Below are 22,669 nucleotides of genomic sequence, written 5' to 3'. Positions count from 1 at the left end.
AGTGATTCCAAATGAATCCGATAATCTTTGCATCAAAATGGTGGAAAAACGAGACATGCTGTTCCTTAAAAAAAATGAAAATATTGTTACACAAGACACGGTATGAAGAGAAATCCAGAGAGACAAAATTTCCCTTCGGTGCCACACACACTCAAGCACTCGTACAAGAAACAGCACAGAGGGAAACGCATGTGGTGAAGAGCACAGTCATAGTTGGGGCAGGAAGCTGTAGATCAGTGGTTCTTAACCTTTTTACCACCACGCCCCCTCTAGTAGTTGGTCCTTGCCTCCACGCCCCCCTCCCCCCTCCCTCCCCCCTCTCCTTCTGCATGACCTCTGCATGACCTAGATCCTCACATCTTCAACCAAATGATTAAAAATCCCTCCTGAATTAAAAGGAAAAACTGAAAAAAATGTATTTTTAGTCTTTTTATTGAACAAATAATTCTGTATAAGCAACACTCATACGCATGGCATATTTCATGAGATGACATTTAATGAGATACTTCACATTGCTTCTTAGCTACCAGATCTTGAATGCGTGGTTGAATGCCAGAGAGAGCACAACGCAAGTCCCCTTCAACGTTCAGCTTGTTTCTGTACTTGGTCTTGACAGCAACGAGTGTGGAAAATGCAGCTTCATAAAGATACGTTGATCCAAACATTGTCAGAATCTGAAGAGCTTGATGTGAGATCAAGGGTAAAGGGTAAATAGGAAGGTACGTGACCCAGAACGTCTCTAGATCCAGTTTTTTGAAGTCTTCTTCAGCCGAGGAGTTGAACTTTAACTCAAGAAACTCCTCTTGCACTTCGTCTGAAATATCAGATACTTCACATTGAAGTGGGTTCCTAATGAATTTCCAGGCTTCGCGCTTCTCATCTATATCTGGGAAGTAAGTATCTGATGAATTCTGCTTTCAATTCAGTCAGATGAGTAATTATTTGTTTCTTTAACTCAGAATCAAGGTAACTGTTGAATGAGAGCAGAATCCAAGTTAGCAAAACTGGCTGTATTTCCATCCTGAATTTGACATTTCCTGAAGTCGAGTTTGGCCATGAAGGCTCGAATGATGACATGGTGCATGACAATGTTGATGTTTTTCCCTTGGAGTTTGAGGTTGATGGCATTCAGTGCTTCAAAGATGTCTTCCAGGTAAGCTAGAGATAGCAAAAATCCTTCAGACTGGAACTTGTCATGGAGATCTGCTTTCTGCTGCGAATCTAGAAATGTTGCCACTTCTTGTCGTAGTTCATAAAGCCGTCCAAGCAAGTTTTCCTTCGAAAGCCATCGTACGTTTGTGTGGAAAAGCAAAGCTTGATGTTCAAAATCCATATCCACACACAGTTGTTTGAAGAGACGACTGTTTACGGCTCCAGCTTTGATGAAGTTAACTACCTTGATAGCCAGGTTCATGACATCCCTCATTTCAGCAGGTGGAGTTTGGGATGCTAAGGCTTCACGATGAAGGGTGCAATGCGTACCTATAGCAGATGGACTTTTTTTCTTTCACTCTTGTTATGAAACCAGATTGCAAACCAAACATGGCCGGAGCTCCATCAGTACACACCCCTACCAGCGAGTTCCACGAAAGTTTATTTTCCTGGAAGAAGTTTGATACCACTTGAAAAATATCTGTTGCTGTTGTATAATTTTCCATGGGATGGCAGAAGAGCATTTCCTCTTTTACACTGTTGCCTGACACCAAACGAGCATACATCAGTAGCTGAGAACACTGAGCAACATCAGTCCTTTCGTCCAACTGGATGGCAAATACAGGAGAAGCTCTTACTTGGTCGAGAACTTGATCTTTGATGTCTTGAGACATTTCATCGATCCTTCCCTTGACAGTGTCGTTTGATAGAGAGATTTGGGAAAGCTTGTTTGCATATCCTTCCCCAGAATGAGCTCTGCTGCATGCAGTACACTTGGTTTTATGAGAATCTCTCCGATGTTATGGCTCTTTTTGCTCTTTGCAATCAACATGGCGACCTCATAGGAAGCATCAACAACCTTTGAAGTCTGTTGCCGAAATGCTCCACTGCTGTCCATCTTGGCTTGTTTCAAGGATTGCCTTTTGTTTCAAAGAATGCATTGGGTTTGGCAGCTAGTGCAGGATGCATTGTCTTCAAGTGGCGTTCCAAGCGTGTGGGCTGCATGCCATCATTGCTCAGACTCTTGTAGCACATTACGCTCTGGGGTACCTCTGTGTCACACTTTTGGAGGGACACAAATCCAAATCGAATATGTTCGTCAAGATGCTTCCGCTCTTTTGCACTCATTGCAAATGATTTAGTTTGAAATAGGTACTGCAAATCCATGGAAATTTTTATTTTAATATTAAAATAAAATATAAATTTTAATATTAAATTTAAATTAATGTTAATACAGAAAATGGTTGGCCTAGTCGCGAAGAGAAAACGAAAATTATTAAAGGTGATACTTTTGTTTTTTTATGCTCATCACGATATAATGCAAACACTTGTTGAGATCATTCCAAAAATAATTAGAGAAATTCCTACTTCTTTCTCCGGGCTTGCGCCCCCTCTGGAAATTACTCACGTCCCCCAGGTTAAGAGCCAATGCTGTCGATGAACCTGCACAGTGCTGCCTCATCTCCACCAAGGCAAGAGCAGGAGTCAGACCTGTGTCAAAAGAGCATGTTCCTGTTGGGGTTGGGCTTTTGTGTCCAACCCCGGCACTGCCGCAAGTCTCTGCCTCCAGAGGCTAATAAATCACGTGCCACAATGGTCTCTGCCTCTAGGGGCCCTAGCAATCATGACCCAGGAGTTATACCAATATTTGCCCTGGCCCCTGAGGGCCTCACTATTCCCCACCCAAAGGCCCCAAATCCTGCCCTGAGTCCTCCAAGAGTCTCCACCTCCTGAGGACACCCACAGACCCCAGCGTTGGCAACGAACAAATCCTCACCCTGGCTTGCTGACAGACTGCTATGGAGGAGACTCCTGTTGGTGGTCGGAACATGAGGTGATGCCTCCATCCTGTCTGGCTCCACCCAGTTCCACTGAGAATAAATAGATGGGATGTCTTAACCTAGTTATCTTTAAATTGGACAATGTCTGTCCCCTCATGGGAAACACTTTCCAGTAACTCCTTATTTATAAAAACACTTAAAACAGAATTAGAAGTTCTAAAACTACACATGAATCTTCACTGGTGTGCGTGCGTGCGTGCGTGTCTTCTCCATAACTCCAAAACCATGAAACCGAGCAGCCTCGTCCGCTGCGAATCATCCGCTTCGAAAAATAATCACCCATGGCCAGTTTTGGGCCCGTCTTCAAATTTAAGATGTATTATCTAATGAGAATACATTTCTACATGACATTTTGTGAGTTTTTCTCTTTTTGAGTCTGTGTGGATAAATTTAAGTGAGTTGGTAGATGTGATAATGTCTTGAAGTATTGTTCTTTTTGAATGGTTTACTTTAAGCATATATTTATTTTCAAAAACAAAAAGTATAACCAAATTATTTCTCACATTTTCTTTATTATCTCTGCAATAAAGGGTAAGATAAAGAGTGGTTGCAATGATTTTATAAGCCTTGTGTGTTGCAGGCAGTGCCGAGAGTTTTATCGAAATGTGGTTCGTATTCAGAAGTTGGTGACCTTTAATCAGGTCAAGGGCATCTTTGGATTTGGAGATAGTGACTGCATTGGTGAGAACAAGAGAGAAAAAGCTATCTGAATGAACGTGAATAGTAACCTCCTCTTGTACATAGTCAAACCTACACATTTTCCATCTTTATTCATACTTTCACTCCAACACCCTCAACCATTCCCAGGTAAGATTGCCTTTCCAGCTGTACAAGCCGCACCATCCTTCAGCTCTTCATTCCCTCACACCTTTCAGCAGCGAGAAGATGTGCCTTGCCTCATTCCATGTGCCATTGACCAGGTGACTCGGTTTTGCATTTGGCTCCTATGGCTATGAGTTTGAATAAAATGAGCTCATCTCATGTCACATTAGTATTGCATTTCATACATAATATAATGTTTGGTTGGACCAAACTCAACTACCTTAACTCATAATTGTTTTCATCTTGTTCTTTACTATCTGATATTCTTTACCCCTGTCCCTGTAACTTTTTCAATCTTACAACTACATCCCCAAACTCCCCAATTATCTTCAGGACCCATACTTTCGTATGACGAGGGATGTTGCACCACGCCTGGGTTGCCCCAAACCAGCATTGCTGCATGCAACGTTTTTCCCTGCACTACAAGGGGCACGGTCCAAAATGAGTGCTAGTGATGCCTACTCTGCCATATTCCTCACTGATACCCCTAAGCAGATCAAGAACAAGGTGCATTCAAAATCTGCCAGTACATTCTGATGTGCTTCTGGTTCCAGGGCTGTTATGAGGGTGATAGAAAAATTAGATGTTTATATTATGTTTTAATTATCTTCATAGAAACAAAAAAGTTGCCTTTGTATTGCTTTTCATTATAATCTGGTTATTTCTCCAAATGCTTTACCTGATGTTCAACAAAGTCACAACTTGGTGTTTGCCATCACAACTCAGTGCTTGCCTCCAAATCTCATGTATCCAATCAATCCCGCTCGACACCACATTCCTCCTCGCACTCACGGCTCCCTTGATTTTGTCTCTTTTCACAATCAAGCCAGCAGCTGACTCCTAAAGTGTTGAGAAAGGTCTGTCCAGCTTGACTCTTCATTGGCAACAGGCCCAGATGACATCAGTGCCCATGCTTTCAAATCCTCCTCTGCTGCTCTTTGGTCTCAGTCTGCACTCTGCAGCCTGTCCTTATTTGCCTGCTTCCCATGTCCCTAAACATCACTATAATCCAAAAGAAGAATGCAAAAACAAATCCTCTGAACGACATAACAGTAAGCTTAATTCTAATAATATGCAAGTCATCAAATCCATCATTGCTGCTGATGTCACTTTTTTTTCTTTGAACATAATTTAAAATTCTGGTCCCGTCAATTAATTCTGGATTATTTCAAATTCCAGTCCTGTCAATGAACTATTTTTTTATTTTTTGTACTACTACTACTACTATTACTACTCTTTCAGCAATGGTTGGACATGCTAAATCTCAAACAAGAGGTCAGGACCATCTCCTTGGACATATATGAAGCATTCAACACAGTTTGGCATCCTGCTTTATTTGCCAAATTATATGTTTTGACATACAAGGGTTCGATCTTTTGAACTGGTAAACAGTTGTTTTGAAAACCTGTAGGAAGGAATGGGATTGAAGAGAGTGTGGGAGTTTGTTCCGGTGGCAGGAAAAAAGACGAATGAAAGAGTGAAGGTGAGCAGCGATTCTGATTTTGGCAGTTTCACTAAAAGCGTTTTTTTATCAGACCTTGAGCACCCTGCGGAAATATAGGGGGGACAGATCACAGACAGAGCAAAGGGGGGGGGCGATTCCGGAGAGGAGATGGTCGAAAACAAAGACCACCGACCTGCCTGCGGTGAGAGAATGAGAGACCCAAAGATTCAAGCTTCATCACGGGAGATACCAATGATCCTAAATGCCTTGATTCCTGCAGCGTGAAGCCGAAAAAGGCGTCAGGCGGGAGCATCAGCCTAGAGAGAAGAGCAGTACTCCATCAGGCTTAGGAAGAAAGCTTTGTATGTGGTCAGGAGCTCAGGTGTGCCAAGGAAGGACTTTGCACGATGGAGGATTTGAAATGTGTCTTTCCCAGGAAAGATCATGATAGCTAGTGAGACCCAAAAGCTTGAATGAAAGGCCTTCTTCCAGAGGATTGTTGAGAAAGTTGATGGGAGGGGGGGGGGTCCAGATGGTCCTTTTGGAAAGAGATAGTGGGAGTGTGAGATTTGTTAGGACTGGAAGGCCGAAGCTTCTCCTGCAATAAAGCTGAAGCACACAATTTCTTTTTGGGGGCTACCCCCCAGTGGACCCCTTTATACCTTAAAATTTTTCATGGCATGAACAAACTTTGGTACATCATGGGTGATGAAGGTTGTGGTCGCTTCATCTAAATTGTGCGTGTAGTTTCTTAGAAGAAAGCAAATACGTATTCTGGGGGGCAACCCCCCTTATGCCTGGTGTTGGCCTAACGGTTAGGGTGGCGGGCTTTGGATCCAAGGGTCCTGAGTTCAAATCCCGCTCAGCTGTTGAATTAATACCAGATGGGGTTAATCCTTCTTAAACAAATCCTTCCGAGGTCGGCAAAATTAGTGCAGCATGCTGGTATACTGTGTCGGAGTGGCGGCCCGTTCAGAATTGTGCCCAATAGCCAAGGAGACTGCTTACGTCGCACCAACGCTCTGCACAGAGTCTGGTCCCCATCTCCTCTCCTCCTCCTCCCCCTTTCACTCCCTTGGAGCATGATTTTTCTCATGAAATGAACAAACTTTGGTAAATCATGGGTGATGAAGGTTGAAGTCAGGTTTCATTGGAATTGGGTGTCGTTTCTGGGAAGAAAGCAAATACCTCTTTGGGGGGGGGGCTGTAAATTCCCTCGGTAAACCCCCTCAGAGCCTGAAAAAAAAACAAATTAAATGCTGCGAACAAACCTTAGTACATACATGGTGCTGAACGCTGTGGTAAAGTTTCATCGAAATCGTATGTGTAGTTTCATTGACGAAGTTGCAATTATTTGTGGACGGACGGATGACACGCCATCGCATAAGCCCCTGGAACTGCGTTCTAGGTGAGCTAAAAATCCAGCCTACATGGCCTTTGTCCGTAATTCAAAAGTGTACTTCTGTCCCCTATTGGCTGATGCCCCAGCATCATATCTATCTCTGCTGTATTCTCTGTGAATTTAAATATCTCAACATTATTGGCATCCCCTGAAATGAGGCGGAAGCTCAAGGCCTGTTGCTCTGACATCACAAATATGTCTGGCCACTGTATTTCTTCCTGCCTCTCCTCCGCTCGAGCTCCATCTAATCTGTTCTCTTAGCACTCCAACCGTCCCTAGCTCATTGAGGACGCACACATTGTTCCAGTAATCCCTTCCTGGATAAACTTTCAAAATCCAAGCTTTCCACCCACCTCCAGTCCTTTATTCCTTTTTTTCTTACATTTGTGGAACTGCTTCCTTGAGATGGTTCAATTGCACTCTTCCTTTTAGGTTTAAGACTAAATAAGTGTTGCACCACTGTCCTTGTTATCTCCCATCTCTACTTGTGTTCTTTTCTACTCCTATGAAACCTACCTAATCCAACCCTCATGCTTGCGGGTTATTGTTTCTTCCCTTCCGCACTCTCTTCTTTTCCTCTTTGTTCATTCCCTTCCTTAATTGTTATATCCAATGCTGCCCCCATTGCCCCACTGCCAGTTAATTTTTTTTAAGTCATCTCCACCGAGATGACCTAATAAAGCCGGACCAAATGTCCGTACATCCGTCCGTACGTCCGTGAACAATTTTTCTTTCCGATCTTGATGAAACTTAGTATGTGGGTAGAGGTCGATGAGTGTTGCATAACGATAAAACTTTTGTCCGGGTTCAAGGTCAGGGACGAGGTCACGAGGTCACGTAAGTTATAAAAATCGCCATTTTCAAAACCTATCTAGTCTACCATTCTACAAGATATTCGGCAACTGTTTATTGATTATGATAGTAAAAAATATTATCTTGTATCTAACCGGACAGATTTTTGAATTTCCTTCCCGTTTGATCGTCACGTGATCTGGAAGATGGCCAAAAACGCCGATGCGATTCGCAAAGGAAGGAAGGAAGGAGAAATGAAATATAAATATAAAACACATTTTTAGCCTTTCATATTTATATATTTTCTGCCGAAGGTGCAAAAGTTTCAAAACCCGAAATGTAAACGTCGGCATTTATTTTCAAAATATAATTTCGTGCGCGCGCGCCAAAATGCCGAGTCATCTTTAACCAAACTGTGTAGTAGAACTGCGCAGTAGTCCGGTCATGGCGTCTGAGCAGTGGCCAGCGTGGTTCAGATTGACTGTGGTTTCTGGGGCGAAGGTGATTTGTTAAGAAGTATGTCGGCAGTATAAATTCGAGTGACTGTATTGGTGATTTAATCACGGAACATCTTGACAACGAATATTCTGGCCGAACGATTGCATCAATTCAGTGCATCAGCAGGGATAATTCGCAGGCTCCTCTCGATCGTGCCGATATCTAACATAATCACCGGCGGACATAGGGCTGCAGGCTGTGGGACGAGGCCACGGATCCCGAATGAGGGGATAAGTAATAAAGTATGCTACATGCTTCGGGCTTTCTGATTAATATATCAATGAGTACATTCCATAATTAATGAATTAATAATTAATGAATCTGGCATACAAAATGTTTTTTCATACCTGACATGTTACTTTGTGCAGTGTCACGAAACATCTGTGGAATTAATAATTAATGAATTTGCTCGCTCTAACGATTTTTCAAACCTCAATATCTCTATAAATACTTGACCAATTTTCATTCTGAAAGTTGCATTATAACCAGTGAAGAATAATCTACAGGATTATCATAATCTCCGAGAGCTAAGCCTATTTTTCGTTTTTTTTTTTTTTTCTACAACCGGAAGTGAAATGTCCCCAGAGAGTGGACGGACTGGAAAACCACGTATTGCACTTACTGGTGATTCTGATGTGTTAATCCGGTTACTAAATGAACAATACATATTTATTAATTATGTCATTAGTAGTATTATCCTAGTGTATCTCTGTGAATTATTTTAATCTAAACGGTTAGTTTGGACTGTTTCGCGGTTACCTGAACTGAACATTGAGAACTTGTGGTATTATAGAGATGACCGTCACCCCCACACGGGTGTATTTTTTATCCTTTAACACCATGTTATTTCATGAGCTGAGATGTTGTATTAAATTTGTATACAAAAATAATGCAATCAAACAAACAAGAGGTTGGATGTCTTTGTTGGAGAAAGATTGCTGTTGGTGCTTTTAGATCATCTTGCAATATTCTTTACACGTATTACATATTACACGTATCTTTACATCTTGTATTACGTATTACACGTATCTTTACATCTTGCAATCTTGCAATACTCTTTACACTCTTTACACAGCGGTACAATGTTGACTTCACAGATTATAATAATGATAACTGGTAAGCATCTGAAAATGCAAAGCCCATCCACTTTGTATTCAGACTTCTTCTTCTTCTATATACTAAACGGTGCTTTTGACCAAATTCTTAATTTGTCTTCTCTATATTCTCATAATAAAGCTTTGTTGAAAATTTGATTATAAAAGCTCAAATGGTAAAAAAAAGTTGCTGCTTACAAAAGCTCAAATGATAATTAAAATTTCAGATCTATTGGATAAAAATTGATGATTTTATGTGATGCTGACCTTTGACCTTTTGACCAACTTATTAATTTGTGTTCTCCATATTTGAGCTTTGTTGAAAATTTGACGGTAAAAAGGTTACAGCCTGGACACACACACACACACACACACACACACACACACACACACACACACACACACACACACACACACACACACACACACACACACACACACACACACACACACACACACACACACACTCCAAGTTCCGTTGCGGTAATACATGTATGTATTTATCGACACAATACTTTTAAAAATGTTAAAAAGTAATTGCGGTAATACTTTTAAAAAGTACCTGAAGATGTATTTGTACATGTCGAAGTGACGGTGGTATAATGAAAACAGATCGCACAAAAAGGGGAAACATGTAAAAAAAAAAAATTAAAAAAAAATTGCACAACATTTTCAGTGGGCAAGGCACCAACCGACACTGCAGGGCCTAAAACAGGTGGGTGGGGGCTGAACTTTGTACCTCGCTCGATGTATTTTTGGTTATGTTGAGCAAAGGGACAGTGCAGGTACTTTTGTTGTATATCGCCATGGCTCTCAAATGAACAACCAGGCAGCTTTTAGAACACTCGCCAAGTGGCTTAAGCACTCAAGCAAGCACTCAAACGAAACGGATGAGAAGGAATGGCTGGCTTGGCAAGTGTAGCAAGCTGATTGGTAATTTTACACACAAGCAAAAACAAAAACATCGTTAATTTCTTAACATGTTTTACAGTTCACTCCAGATTTCACCAATTATTTAGTCAACGAGAGTAGATCATGTTTCCAAAGCAAGGCTTTTTGAGGAGGCTGAATCAAAATGGCTGCTAAGACCCCCTGAAAGATGAAGTTGGGATAACCAAGGATAAGCCTTTGATGAAGGTAAGCCATAAATCATCTTCAAAAGGGGTGCTTAAATTTACCCAAATACCCAGTATTCATTCATGCACTCCCTTGGAGTTCCCTACATAAGCATGCAAACTTTTGGACTGCTAGGTTTCATGGATTTGTAGTTATTGATGATACACACTGACTGACACATTGACATTTATTATTATAGAAGATAGCTACTTAAAGGTAATGGTGATATGGAATAGGCAAAGCCGAGAAGCGAACGTAGAATTCTTCTTGCATTCGCTTCTGACTTTACATAAAACTTGTTCACAACTGTATACTTGCCAACTATACCGTGGTACATGTAAGCGCCGCACAGCTGATGATTTTGACGCAATTTCCGGTTACTTCGGCATGGATTCGGGATCAGCCATCAAATAATGTAAATCACGATTAAAAAATATTTTTTGATGATGTGGGAGATATCTTTATTAAAATTAACTTTGGGGAAAAATAATTGAATGAATAAATAAATAAATAAACGATCACTTCTAGTCAAGAGTAAAAGAAATTAAAAGTTCCGGAAAGAGTTTCAAAATCACTCCCGGTAATGTTAAATACAAAATAAACACTTCCAGTCATGAAAAAAATCACTTTCGGAAGTATAAAATTAACTTTGGGAAAAAAATAATTGAATAAATAAATAAACACTTCCGGTCATGATCTCCCGGCTTGCATCATTCCCCATGAAAAAAACCGGAAACAAAACAAAAACGGAAGCAAAATGGTCATAGCCAATGACACGGATTCACAATTGCCAGGGTATTGTGTTGTTTTTGTTGTTTCCTATTCTCTCATGTGCACGCGTTAAGTAATATTCACAAGATAGAAATAAAACCCAATCGTGTTTATACACCCCACAGCGTTTAACAACAACCGGAAGCAAAAAGTCATAGCTAACGACACGGATTCCAAATAGCTAGGGCTATTGTGTTGTTGCTGTTGTTGTTTCCTATTCTCTCACGTGCACGCGTTAAGTATTAAGCTCACTTTGTTCGCTATTAAAATAACTCACAGAAATTTGAATTATGATCGACCTATAATGCAAACGTCTAACTTCCCACAAATGTTTCATGGAGAATAGCACCACCAAAGGGAAAAATAACCTAAACTTTTGCACAGTACTGCACATCTCATCATGTATTACACAGCAGAGAACACCTTACTCACTTCGTTCTCCAGCAGCTCTTTCACTTGTACATAAATTTTACAAAAAGGCAGGCAATATACAGTTCCTTTCAATCAAATGCCTCATGGCTTTGGAACAAGCTCCCAATTTCAATCAGAAATATAAGGATAGTTGAATCTTTTAAAAAGTACCTGAAGATATATTTATATCCAGCAGTGTCGCTGATTTTCATTCCTCCCTTCCTCCCACCCTCCTTTCTTTCTTTCTCTCAGCATCTTGTATCCATAAGCAAAAGGCACTGTATAAACACTATTATTAGCCCGCCCTCCGCGCAGCAGGAGACAGGGCTTCGTGTGTGTGTGTGTGTGTGTGTGTGTGTGTGTGTGTGTGTGTGTGTGTGTGTGTGTGTGTGTGTGTGTGTGTGTGTGTGTGTGTGTGTGTGTGTGTGTGTGTGTGTGTGTGTGTGTGTGTATTTCCATACACCATAATTATCCAAAACTCACTTCCAATATAGTAAAACAGTATTCGGCGAACAAGGTTACATCTGGTGTACTCCAGTCCCGGGTTAGAATGGCCACCCCAGTCCCGACATGAGTCCCACCGAGGTCATATTGGAGGGACAACCTGGAAACAGAAGAACGAGGAATCCAACTGACCTTATTGAACTGCGGAATGTACTACAGAATATTTGACACAATATTCCTGAAAGAATACTTCAATCATATACAGTAAGCATGGGTAAAAGAGTGATGGCATTCGAGAAGGCAAATCCATCCAATGGGACCATACTCTGTGCAGAGTGTTGGTGCTGCCTAAGCAGTCTCCTGGGCTATTGGGTACAATGCCAGACGGGTCGCCACTCCGACACAGTATACCAGCATGCTGGCACTCATTTTGCCGACTTAGGAAGGATGACAGGCAGAGTCAACCCCACCTGGTATTCATTCAACAGCTGAGCACGATTTGAACTCGGGATCCTATGATCCCAAGCCCACCACCCAAACCATTAAGCCAATGCCAGGTATAAGAAGGCAAATTGCTCAAAACAAAAAGTATTAACTCGTACTATAACATGACACTTCATGTTATTAGCCCCCATTGGACTTTGTCCAAAACTGGGGCTTATGGATTTTGCCTCAATTCTTGTGTCCTTGCCTCCGACAACCATATCTCTGACAAAACTGTTCGCAGTTATATAGCATAGCACCTCTTGTTATTATTATTATCATTATCTACCACCTACTTTGTCTTTACCTGTTAGACAAGGATTCACCGTAGCATCTTTGGCTGAGGGCGTAGCTGTGCCACTGATGCATCCTGAAGGTTAGGGCAGGAACTTGGCCATGATACCAGCAATAGCTCACCTACTCTTCACGAAGGACAGCATCGGATCTTTAATTTCCACCAATGAATGCTGGAAAACGGACCCCTGTTTAACGTCCATCCGAGGAATGGCACACACATTGATGAATCACCCTGCCTGTGAAACACTGAGATTGGAAGTCAGGCTAAACAGCTTAGAGGGGAGTGTGCGTACCTTTAAGCCATCCTGTTAGCCCGATGCTAAAATGATCTCATACTGGTATTTGTCATCCATAAAACAGTCATAACGGTATTTAATAATGCTTTTGATATTTTTGAAATGTTATAAGGAAATTTTTGCGCAGGAGGATGCCATTCGGCCCATCATGCCTGTGCCACACCAATACCAGATTTAATCAATCCCTCAATACCCCTTCCCTTCGTGTGCAGCCGTTTGGCTGCTATACTGGTACTCATTTCGCCGACCTCGGAAGGATGATAGGCTGAGTCAACCCCCTGGTGTTAATTCAGCGGAAAACAGGGCTTGAACTCAGGACACTAGGATCCCAAGCCACCACCCTAACCGCGAAGCCAACACCAGGTTTATGCAGCAAGTATTTTTGTTACATAAAAGTAATTATTTTTTTCTTATAAAATAATTCATAAGGGTTTTCATTTTTTTTTTTTAAAGGAAAAAAATGGTTGCTATCGATGCCTTCCCTATTATATGGTAAGTATAAAATGTATTCCCTGTGATGCTCCCACTTATCACCATCTTGCCTAAACTCGTCTCTCTACTCCTCTCCTCTATTGTCAATTCTCCATCATACTTGTTTTCTTGCAGATAAACAAATATGCTTTCTCTGGGGGAAGAGATACGCTGGAAGAGCACCGACGTCTGGGTGGTTGCTGTGAGGTGGATGTTTCTTACATGTACCTGACATTCTTTTTAGAAGATGATGAACAACTTGCAAAGATCCACAAGGTATCACGGTGGTCTTGGTTGATGGGCAAACAAAGAAGTGAATATTGTTGCAATTACACAAACAAAAACAGTGACCTCAATCTTTGAGAGAGATATAGATTTTTGCTCTGTTGTGATAAATTTCAAAAGATAAATGCAGCTATGTTGTGCATTCCAGGATTACAGCAGTGGTGAAATGCTGACTGGGGAACTCAAGAAAGTGTTGGTGGACATTCTGCAGCCACTAGTAAGGGAACACCAGGAACGGCGCCATGCTGTCACTGATGAGGTCCTATTTTCATTCATGACCCCAAGGATTCTGAGGGTTGGGCTTTAAGGGTTTGGATATGGTTTGGATGAAGGGAGTAGGGTAATTCAGGGTTCCTCTTTGTACACCTTTTGTTTCTGTCCTATCATTCCCCATTAAAGAAAGGATTAGTGTTTATCTCTCCAGCTGTTTGCCCACGTCCTTCACTATTTTGGTATAAAGATACATCACAAGAGATGTTTGATCTTGTTTCTATATCCATGATTAAAAGTGATACTCTTATTCTTGACATTTGCTGCTTTTATATATTCGACAGAAATGAAGTTGCCATCTCTTAAGACATTTCCATAATAATGATATGGGTGGTTGGTCAGGAATACTTGCATTATAAATCTTTGGAAAATATTTTGGCCTTGAAAGATGAACTATGGTGGGTGGAGGGGGGGGTGTTCGGGCTACAGTCAGCAGTTGTGTGGCTTTTTGCTCTATGTATTTCATTCACATGGTTTGGATTGATCTTTTGGTCTCGCATTCTATGCTTGATCCACCTTGCGATAGAGCAAAATTCTACCAATAAATTAAAAGGAAAGCAATCTTGTTTTATTTTATTCCTCATTCTTTATTAATTCACTGAATGATTAATGATCATTTATATAAGCATATCGTTTCTCTCATCAAAACGTTAAAATCTTACCAATTTCTTGCTAACACTATGAGTGTATCTGATTGTACATTAGAGTCTCGGCAAACCAGTTGTGGGAATGCCATCAGATGAGGTCCAGAGGCTGAGAGGCATGCTCTTTGATAAATTATAGAAAAATAAGGTAAAATTCCAGAAATCTTTGAAAAATTCATGTTAAAAGATATTTCCTGCACTCTGAAATAATAATTTATCTTCTCATTTGTTGGATTTTTTTCACGTTTTTTTTTTTTTTGATTATACAAAACCCTCAACTTTTGAATACATGATGCATTATTATTGAAAATTACAATGTTAGGATTGCTCGTCACCTTGGAAAGTGTGACCATTTTTAAAGGCTTTACGGTATTAAATTCAAGACAAGCCGGTGTGATTAATATACATTTTGGTAATGAGTTGCATTACCAGAGTGTGAGTACTCTCTGAAGGGATGGCATGGAAGAAAAATGTCGGTCCCACCTGATGCTTACAAAACTAAAGTTGGAGTATTTCTCTAAAAAGTCGCTTAGGCTACATGAGAGCCCACCTGGTCTGTTCAGCTGATTGTCTCCTCAGGGATCACTTTTCAGTACTCCTGACCATGGTAAAAGCAAAACACCGAGATCGTTCAAAACTGGAAAATTTTCTTCTTGTACATCAAAATAATAATCTTCAGACGAAGTATTTCTGAGCTGCCTCTCAATGGCAATCACTGGTACCATCTGACAGAGTTTTACTTTGTACAGCATCCTTTGCTATCGTAATTTTAATAGTTTGAAGAGTATGTGAAGAGTTTAATCCATGAAGAGTATGTGTAATGGCATTCCTTTGGAAAGGAATAGGAATGGAACATGGTGGCAGGACTACGACTGTCAATCAGCCTGGTGGGGCGGGGCAGCAAGACAAATTTGCCCTTGGGCTAATATATGGGTGTGGTTAATATTATCAATATTTTGGAATATTATCAGGAAGTCGGCAACAGAAAGTACGTACTACTTAGAATGTTAGATAGTCTGTAAAGTATGTGCAGTACCCTGACAATGTGAACACATCTATAAAGTTTGTACTACATTTGTAAATCAGTAGTAGAGCATCCATATATATTTCTAAAAAAAAGTATATAAACTAGGAAAGAAAAAACATTTTAAACTCGAAGGGCACTCAGTGGAGCGCATACCTCTACGCCGCAATGCCTGATCCACAAGAACATATCGGGCCCAATACAATTTGAAATGTGCTACATATCGTTTTTACCTTATCTGAAGGTAAAAGTGAAGAATCACTTTTAAAAATAAATAATTGTATCCAGATCCGAATTCGGATCTTCACCAAAATCAAATCTATTCGTCCTGGTCACACACCCAACATGTCCACCAGGTTTTGTCCGAATCCGTCCACAACTTTTTGAGATATTGGCTGCTCTGAGAGCACCCTTATTCTGGACATTTCCATCTGTCTGTCTGTCCACGAAAATTTGGTCAAGCCGAGGGGCTAAACCACTCAACCGATTCCAATGAAATTTGGTAGGTAGGACCATTATTTCTGGGAATCGTGTGCTTTTGAATATGGGACCCCGGGCCCTAGCAACGGCATAGCAACGGCCCTTTAAAGTGGTCAAAAAATCGAAGCTTAGAGTTCTGTGCGCAATCTATTAAGCTCCCTTCATACCAATTTGCAGCCCTAACAAAAATCATTTGTAGGAGGAGATAGGTTTTGGGCGAGTACATGTCGAACATTTCAGAAACGGTTAATTGCGAATATCTCTAAGAGAAAGAGTCTGATTTTGATGAAACTTGGGTGAAATGTGTACAATGTGGCAAGCATGTACACAAAAAGGAATGGTTGCTATGCACACCTCCGTTGCTTAGCAAAAGCTAAAATACTTTATCGTACATCGTACACTTATCTACACATCGTACACTGCCGCGCAACCCAGTATGTTTTGGGGGATGCTCCGCTGAGCGATCCCACCTTGAGAGTTGGCACGTTGTCTCCTGCTTGGTTACTGTCCGGGCTCAGCGCGTGTTCCGCACTGGTCCAGAGAATAGGTGGGGCTGACAGGCAAAGAAGGCGGAGCCAGCAGGCGAGAAGTCGGAGCCAGCAGGCGAGAAAGCGGGTGGAAGGCAGAGCCAGCAGGAGTGAAGGCGCGTGGAAGGCGAAGCAGCAGGCAAATGTTGAGATCCCAGAGAACGAACGGCTTCGCGATCCACCTTTTATAAGCCCCATGGTGTAGGGTGGGGTGACAACCTGAAGCGCTTCTATTGGAGCTTGGCCCTGCGCTGCCAGGCTCCCCCGGCCGGAAGTGATCCCATTCGTACGTCCGGCGCAACATGACCGAGCCGTGGAATTGACTTGCACCGAACACCGCGACATAAATTGTCCTGCACCGAACTCCCGGGCCGTGTTCCGGCGACTGGCCGAGGGTCGCGTCGGTCCCGCATGCCTGTTTGGGCACCCCTGGCACTCTGCGGTTGGCGCTGGTCAATGTGCTTGTTCCTTCCGCATGCCATGCGGCCCGAGCGGTCTGGGCTGTGCAGCACGCCCCTGCCCGTTGGCGACTGTATTGAGGTGGAGGTGCAAGGCAGCGCGAGATGACCTCTGCCGTTTGTGGGAGATATTGGTAGCCGAGGTGGCGAGCGAAGGTCGATGGTGAGATGCCGTTGGAAATCAGCACGCAGACACAAATACAGCCGTGCGCCATGTGCGTCCCATACAGTGCGGTGGTGATTATCACGGGGCTGCACGCGTTTCTGTTATCGTGCATTTGCGCCTGCTTCGCTCTGGATCATGGATTGAAGGAAAGTGTTGGATGTAAATCAGGGTTGAAAAGAAGACAGATATAATTATTAGATGCAGATTCGAATGAAAGGGCATGCCGTGCGCGTCCTGTACAGTGTAGGTGGAGGTTACCACAGGGCTGTGCGCGTCCTTGCAGTCTGTTGGTGGAGAGTTTTTCATCGTGATTTTCACAGGTGGCCGTCTGGGTGCGGTGCCTGCTTTGACTTATTTCATGGATAAGAGGAAAGATTTGGAATGAAGATAGAGATATAATTAGATCTAGCTATAAGACCCACGCAATGCACTTAGTCCCGTTAACCCATTAGACATGAGGGGAAGGTCTAACTGCACGTCTACTAAAAATAACTGTCTGGGGAGCACTGGATGTTGGGTGCCATTGCCTTCGAGGCATGCAGTTTTCAGAACACCAACAATATCATTATAAATGCCCAAGCCAAGGACACGACCAATGGCTTTAAGAATATCGTGGAACTGAGTCAATCGGAAAAGTAGGTTCTGCAAGGTAGAAACGGAAAGTACGAGCCACCTCTTATCAGTATGTAAAAAACTCATGTCAGAATAGCTGTACACACAAAGGCACAATGTAGAGTAATCCACTGGTGGATCTGAAAAAGTCTCAATATCCCAGTTCTAGAAAACTCATGGAACCATGAAACAAAAGCAGTCACTGGAAAGGAAGTAATGCTCATGTACGAACTGATGATCCCATCTAGCATGAACATAGAAAACAAAGCATTGCGACTGGACATCGATCTCAGGAACAAAAAAAGAAAAGAAGGCATTACTATTTGAAGTGTCAGTACCCAGCGTTTTTGGCCTTGGATTAAACAACGCAGAAATCAAGAAAATGACCAAATCGCAAGATTTCAAAAATGAAGTGAGAAGATCCTGGAATCTGAAGAGTGCTGAAATTGTACCAGTGATTATTGGAGCCACAGGAATGATGAAAAATAACCTCACAGAGAGTTTAAAACCATCCCTGAGAATATTACCGCAAAATAACTGCAGTTCTAAGCTGTCCAGGGCTTGGTGACGATCCTCGAAAGAGCCCTCAGAATAAAACTTTGAGAACAAGAAAACTTCACAAATTGGTCCATGAATCATGATCTCTTACTGAAACATAGGTGGATACTTCGAGACTTGGGAGGACTCCATTCCGCATTCTGAAACCCGCATATGGAGATAACAACCAACGACACGCTCACACACACACACACACACACACACACACACACACACACACACACACACACACACACACACACACACACACACACACACACACACACACACACACACAAACACAAACACAAACACAAACACAAACACAAACACAAACACACACACACTCTGTCTTTTCTAGGGACAATAATTCGGACATTGCCTGAAATTCCAGGCATCTCCGGGGGGTGTTGAATATGATGGATCGGTAATCGCTAATCGCTTTCCAAGCCTGCCGTTCCTTATCAACCATTTTGCTTGGAGTGATTAAGCCACTTAGCGAGTATTATATAACGTTCGCACTATCACTGAATATGTTGTTACGGCTGTGGAAATTCGTAGAGCACCATGTAGGTCCTTAAATCAGTTATATCGATAAGTGTGTGTTCAGATAGATTTCCCCACCGATGTCTAAGGAAATTATTCGTGTAACCGGGCTGTGAATCTTTGAGTTAGCCGTTTTTCTTTTACTATCGTTATTTTGGACCAACCGCCATTACTACCACCACAAAGTGCCACCAACCACGATCACCACAACCACCTTGTCAACCGCCAACATCCTCACAGACAACGAACAGCCGCCTTCACAACAACCACCTTAACCACCACCGCCCAACCACACCACCCTCACGACCACCACAAACGCCAGCCACACCACCCTCACGACCACCACGAAACCAGCCACACCACCATCAAGACCACCACAAAACACCAGCCACGCCACCATAACGCCAACCACACCACCACTGCATTTCCACCTCAGCACGGTTGCGAGAAGCCTGGCATTCATCGGGGGAGAACGGACGACGATGGCTTCACCCCTCCCTCCAACGGCAAACACGTGCGGAAAGGACGAAAGCTATGAAGACATAAAAGAAAAGTCCCAATTCGGCGAGGAAAACGCCCTGCTTCTGGAAGCTTCACGTGCGTGCTGGAAGAGGGGGGGGCGAAAGGGAGGGGCGAGGCGCCATGGAAATAAAAGGCCGCGCTGAACGCAAGGCCTCTCTCTGTGTCGGTCGTCGGCTGCTGGAGGTTGTGAGGTGCTGAGGAGAGTCGCGGCAGTGGTCGCTCTTGGCGCCGTTGTAGGAGAGTCTCTGCAGGTGGCAGAAACGCGAGCGCTGAAGAGAAGGTCTGAGGCGTGTGTGTGTGTGTGTGTGTGTGTGTGTGTGTGTGTGTGTGTGTGTGTGTGTGTGTGTGTGCGCGCGCGCGGACGCTAAGGCTCGAGGCTCGTTTGCTGGATCTCGCTCGCTGGATCTTGCTCACTGGATCGTACTAGCTGGATCGCTCTGGGCTCTCTGGATCAAAGGCACTTTGAGGGGTCGGTGGTCGTGGCGGAGTCACTCAGGATCGTGTGCAAGTCACCTCTCTGGGTCCGATTGAGGAGGACTCGAGCTCGAGGATCCACCACCCGGTCACATTTTTCCTTCCTTTCTTTATTTTCTCTTGGGCTTTTGTGTGTGTGTCTGTGGCGCCATGTCCTTAAGTAGAACTGTCGATAAGTGACTGTACATAATAAATAGACGGTGGTAGCTCTTTGTCTTGCTCGCGTCTTGTCCCTACCCCCATTCATTGCATGATTGAATACGTGCATTGTTTGCATGCATGACTGCATAACCGCATCTTTCACCGTATACGTGCATGTTTGGTTGTGAAATAAATGTGCTTGTTTAAATGTCATCCGTTCTTTGCGTCCTTTTCCCTAATTGAACTGCCATATTGCACTCGGAATATAGTTGATTGTTAAATAGCCGATGAAGTGATCGGGTCCAATGGGGCTGCGCATAATACCCCGCTCGGTTATCCCAAAAGGAAGCGAGCTGCTTAAGCGTCTCGTTTCCAAGCGGCCCCGTTGAGGTACAATCTCTCGGTAATCTACCCACGTGATTAATTATGTCAATCGAAGATTTGGCGTTCGGACCCTGTAGCGCGGGTAGAGTACGGACAAGGTTGTGGTGTGGTTAAAAACACACCCGTGGCTGGTTTTCGGCGTTGATCCGGAAAGCCGCGACTGAATTGGCCGTTCGGTGGGCGAAGCGGCTGCTATTGGTTAAACGCGGTCGTTCGCACGCCGGCGGGCGGAAATCTGTAACAATATCGATTGACTTGAACGAGGTTCAGGGCCCATTCGCCTGAAGTTGGCTGTGCGGTGCCTCGGAACATGCGTCAGGTGGTGGTTCGCTGAAAATGGGCAATTTTATTTTCCACCACGTTTCCCATTTTTGTACAATCTTTCATTATATGATCCATCACTTCAGCATAGATAGATACATGTAAAAAAATTAAACATTTCATTTTTAAGTTTCTTCAACCATTTCATTGGAGTGCCTGCTTCAGGGGTTAAGACACTCAGCTCAGATGAGCACTCTTCAAGCTTCAATAGCGATACAGTGGCTCGCTTCTCCGTGGGGACATCTCCATAAATTAGATGATTACAATGAGTAAAAAAAGTTTTCAGTTGTTAGAAAGCATTGAATCACCACATCATGGCAACATAGCCGAGAGGTATGTTTGCTCACTATAAGCTGTTTAGCCTGGGTTCTTATCTTAACTCAGCTATAAACTGTCATCCCGGTGTTTCACAGGCAGGGTGATTCATCAATGTGTGTGCCGTCTCTTGGATGGATGTTAAACTGGACATCACATCTGCCGGAATCCACCTCTCTCTCCTTTCCTCATCTCTCTCTCCTTTCCTCATCTCTCTCTCCTTTCCTCATCTATCTCTCTCTCTCTCTCTCTCTCTCTCTCTCTCTCTCTCTCTCTCTCTCTCTCTCTCTCTCTCTCTCTCTCTCTCTCTCTCTCTCTCTCTCTCTCTCTCTCTCTCTCTCTCTCTCTCTCTCTCTCTCTCTCTCTCTCTCTCTCTCTCTCTCTCTCTGTCTCTGTCTCTGTCTCTGTCTCTGTCTCTGTCTCTGTCTCTGTCTCTGTCTCTGTCTCTGTCTCTGTCTCTGTCTCTGTCTCTGTCTCTCTCTCTCTCTCTCTCTCTCTCTCTATCTCTCTATCTCTCTATCTCTCTATCTCTCTATCTCTCTATCTCTCTATCTCTCTATCTCTCTATCTCTCTATCTCTCTATCTCTCTATCTCTCTCTCTCTCTCTCCACACCCAGCAATGCTTTGTTTTTGATGTTCACGCTCGATGGGATCATTGGTTCGTACGTGAGCGGTCGGTACTTCAATGTTTTCAGTGATTACTTTTGGTTCATGTTCCCACAAATTTTCTGGAACTGGGACATCAATGTTTTTGCAGATGTGCCAGTGGATTACGTTATAAACTCTGCTGTGTCGTTGTGTGTACAGCTGTTCTGACATGAGTTTGTTTTTGTGTGTGCTTGGTTTCACTAACCCCACTTCCACCCTTCACCTTTCTCACTTCTTTTTTTTCATCTCTGTCTCTCTGTCTCTCTCTGTCTCTCTCTCTCTCTCTCTCTCTCTCTCTCTCTCTCTCTCTCTCTCTCTCTCTCTCTCTCTCTCTCTCTCTCTCTCTCTCTGTCTCTGTCTCTGTCTCTGTCTCTGTCTCTGTCTCTGTCTCTGTCTCTGTCTCTGTCTCTGTCTCTGTCTCTGTCTCTGTCTCTCTCTCTCTCTGTCTCTGTCTCTCTCTCTCTCTCTCTCTGTCTCTCTCTCTCTGTCTCTCTCTCTCTGTCTCTCTCTCTCTCTCTGTCTCTCTCTCTCTTTTTTTTCACACACACACACACACACACACACACACACACACACACACACACACACCTCCCTCCCACCACTATCCCTCTCTCACATGCCTCTCCCTCGCTCTCCCTGATCCCCACTCCCCCACCCCCTCTGTTAAGGGAACTGTTAAGGACTGACAGTTTAGTTTTGAATTTAAATAGGCTTCTCCATAGTGTAGCATGTATGAATCAGATTCAGTGAGCTCTGAGCACCTGAGGTGTGCAAAGTTTTTAAATGTTCCCACCTGGTTTTATATAGGACCTGGTGGTTAAAAGAAAATCTTGCTGTTTGGTTGCATTTTGTTGTCCTCCCTTCCCTTTCCCTTGCACTGCCTTCCCTTCCCCTCACACTGCCTTACCTTCCCTTTCCCGTATGCTGCCTTCCCTTCCCATCACGCTGCCTCACCTCCCCCTTCCCTCACCCTTACCTCC

General features: G+C 43.2%; 1 protein-coding gene and 1 long non-coding RNA gene across 9 annotated transcripts in view; one reads left to right on the top strand and one right to left on the bottom strand.

Annotated features, from left to right (window-relative positions):
- Nucleotides 1-14,450, top strand: part of WARS1 (tryptophanyl-tRNA synthetase 1) — a 57,703-nt gene extending 43,253 nt beyond the window's left edge. For 4 of the 6 annotated variants that reach the window (XM_085888147.1, XM_085888146.1, XM_085888144.1 and 1 more), the window contains 5 exons: nucleotides 3,559-3,674; nucleotides 3,801-3,913; nucleotides 4,149-4,322; nucleotides 13,470-13,610; nucleotides 13,768-14,450. In XM_085888147.1, the coding sequence (XP_085744273.1) occupies nucleotides 3,559-3,674; nucleotides 3,801-3,913; nucleotides 4,149-4,322; nucleotides 13,470-13,610; nucleotides 13,768-13,926 (703 nt within the window). In that variant the 3' untranslated portion in view covers nucleotides 13,927-14,450. The remainder of the gene's footprint in view (nucleotides 1-3,558; nucleotides 3,675-3,800; nucleotides 3,914-4,148; nucleotides 4,323-13,469; nucleotides 13,611-13,767) is intronic. The other 2 variants (XM_085888148.1, XM_085888145.1) reach the window with 1 other exon arrangement.
- LOC147023102 (uncharacterized) overlaps nucleotides 1-22,669 on the bottom strand; it is a 53,101-nt gene that overhangs the window by 6,349 nt on the left and 24,083 nt on the right. For 2 of the 3 annotated variants that reach the window (XR_015060034.1, XR_015060033.1), the window contains exons 2-3: nucleotides 11,827-11,947; nucleotides 11,515-11,621 (exon numbers count right to left, since the gene is read on the bottom strand). This is a non-coding gene — a long non-coding RNA (uncharacterized LOC147023102). Of the gene's footprint in view, nucleotides 1-11,514; nucleotides 11,622-11,826; nucleotides 12,023-22,669 lie in introns of those variants that run through there. The other variant, XR_015060032.1, reaches the window with a different exon arrangement.

Source organism: Eptatretus burgeri, chromosome 7 (assembly GCF_056783735.1).
Source record: "Eptatretus burgeri isolate ZD-2024b chromosome 7, Ebu_testis_v1, whole genome shotgun sequence".
Classification (NCBI taxonomy): domain Eukaryota; kingdom Metazoa; phylum Chordata; class Myxini; order Myxiniformes; family Myxinidae; genus Eptatretus; species Eptatretus burgeri.
Note: the sequence above shows the minus strand (reverse complement) of the source record. Positions and strands in the feature narration are given on the sequence as shown.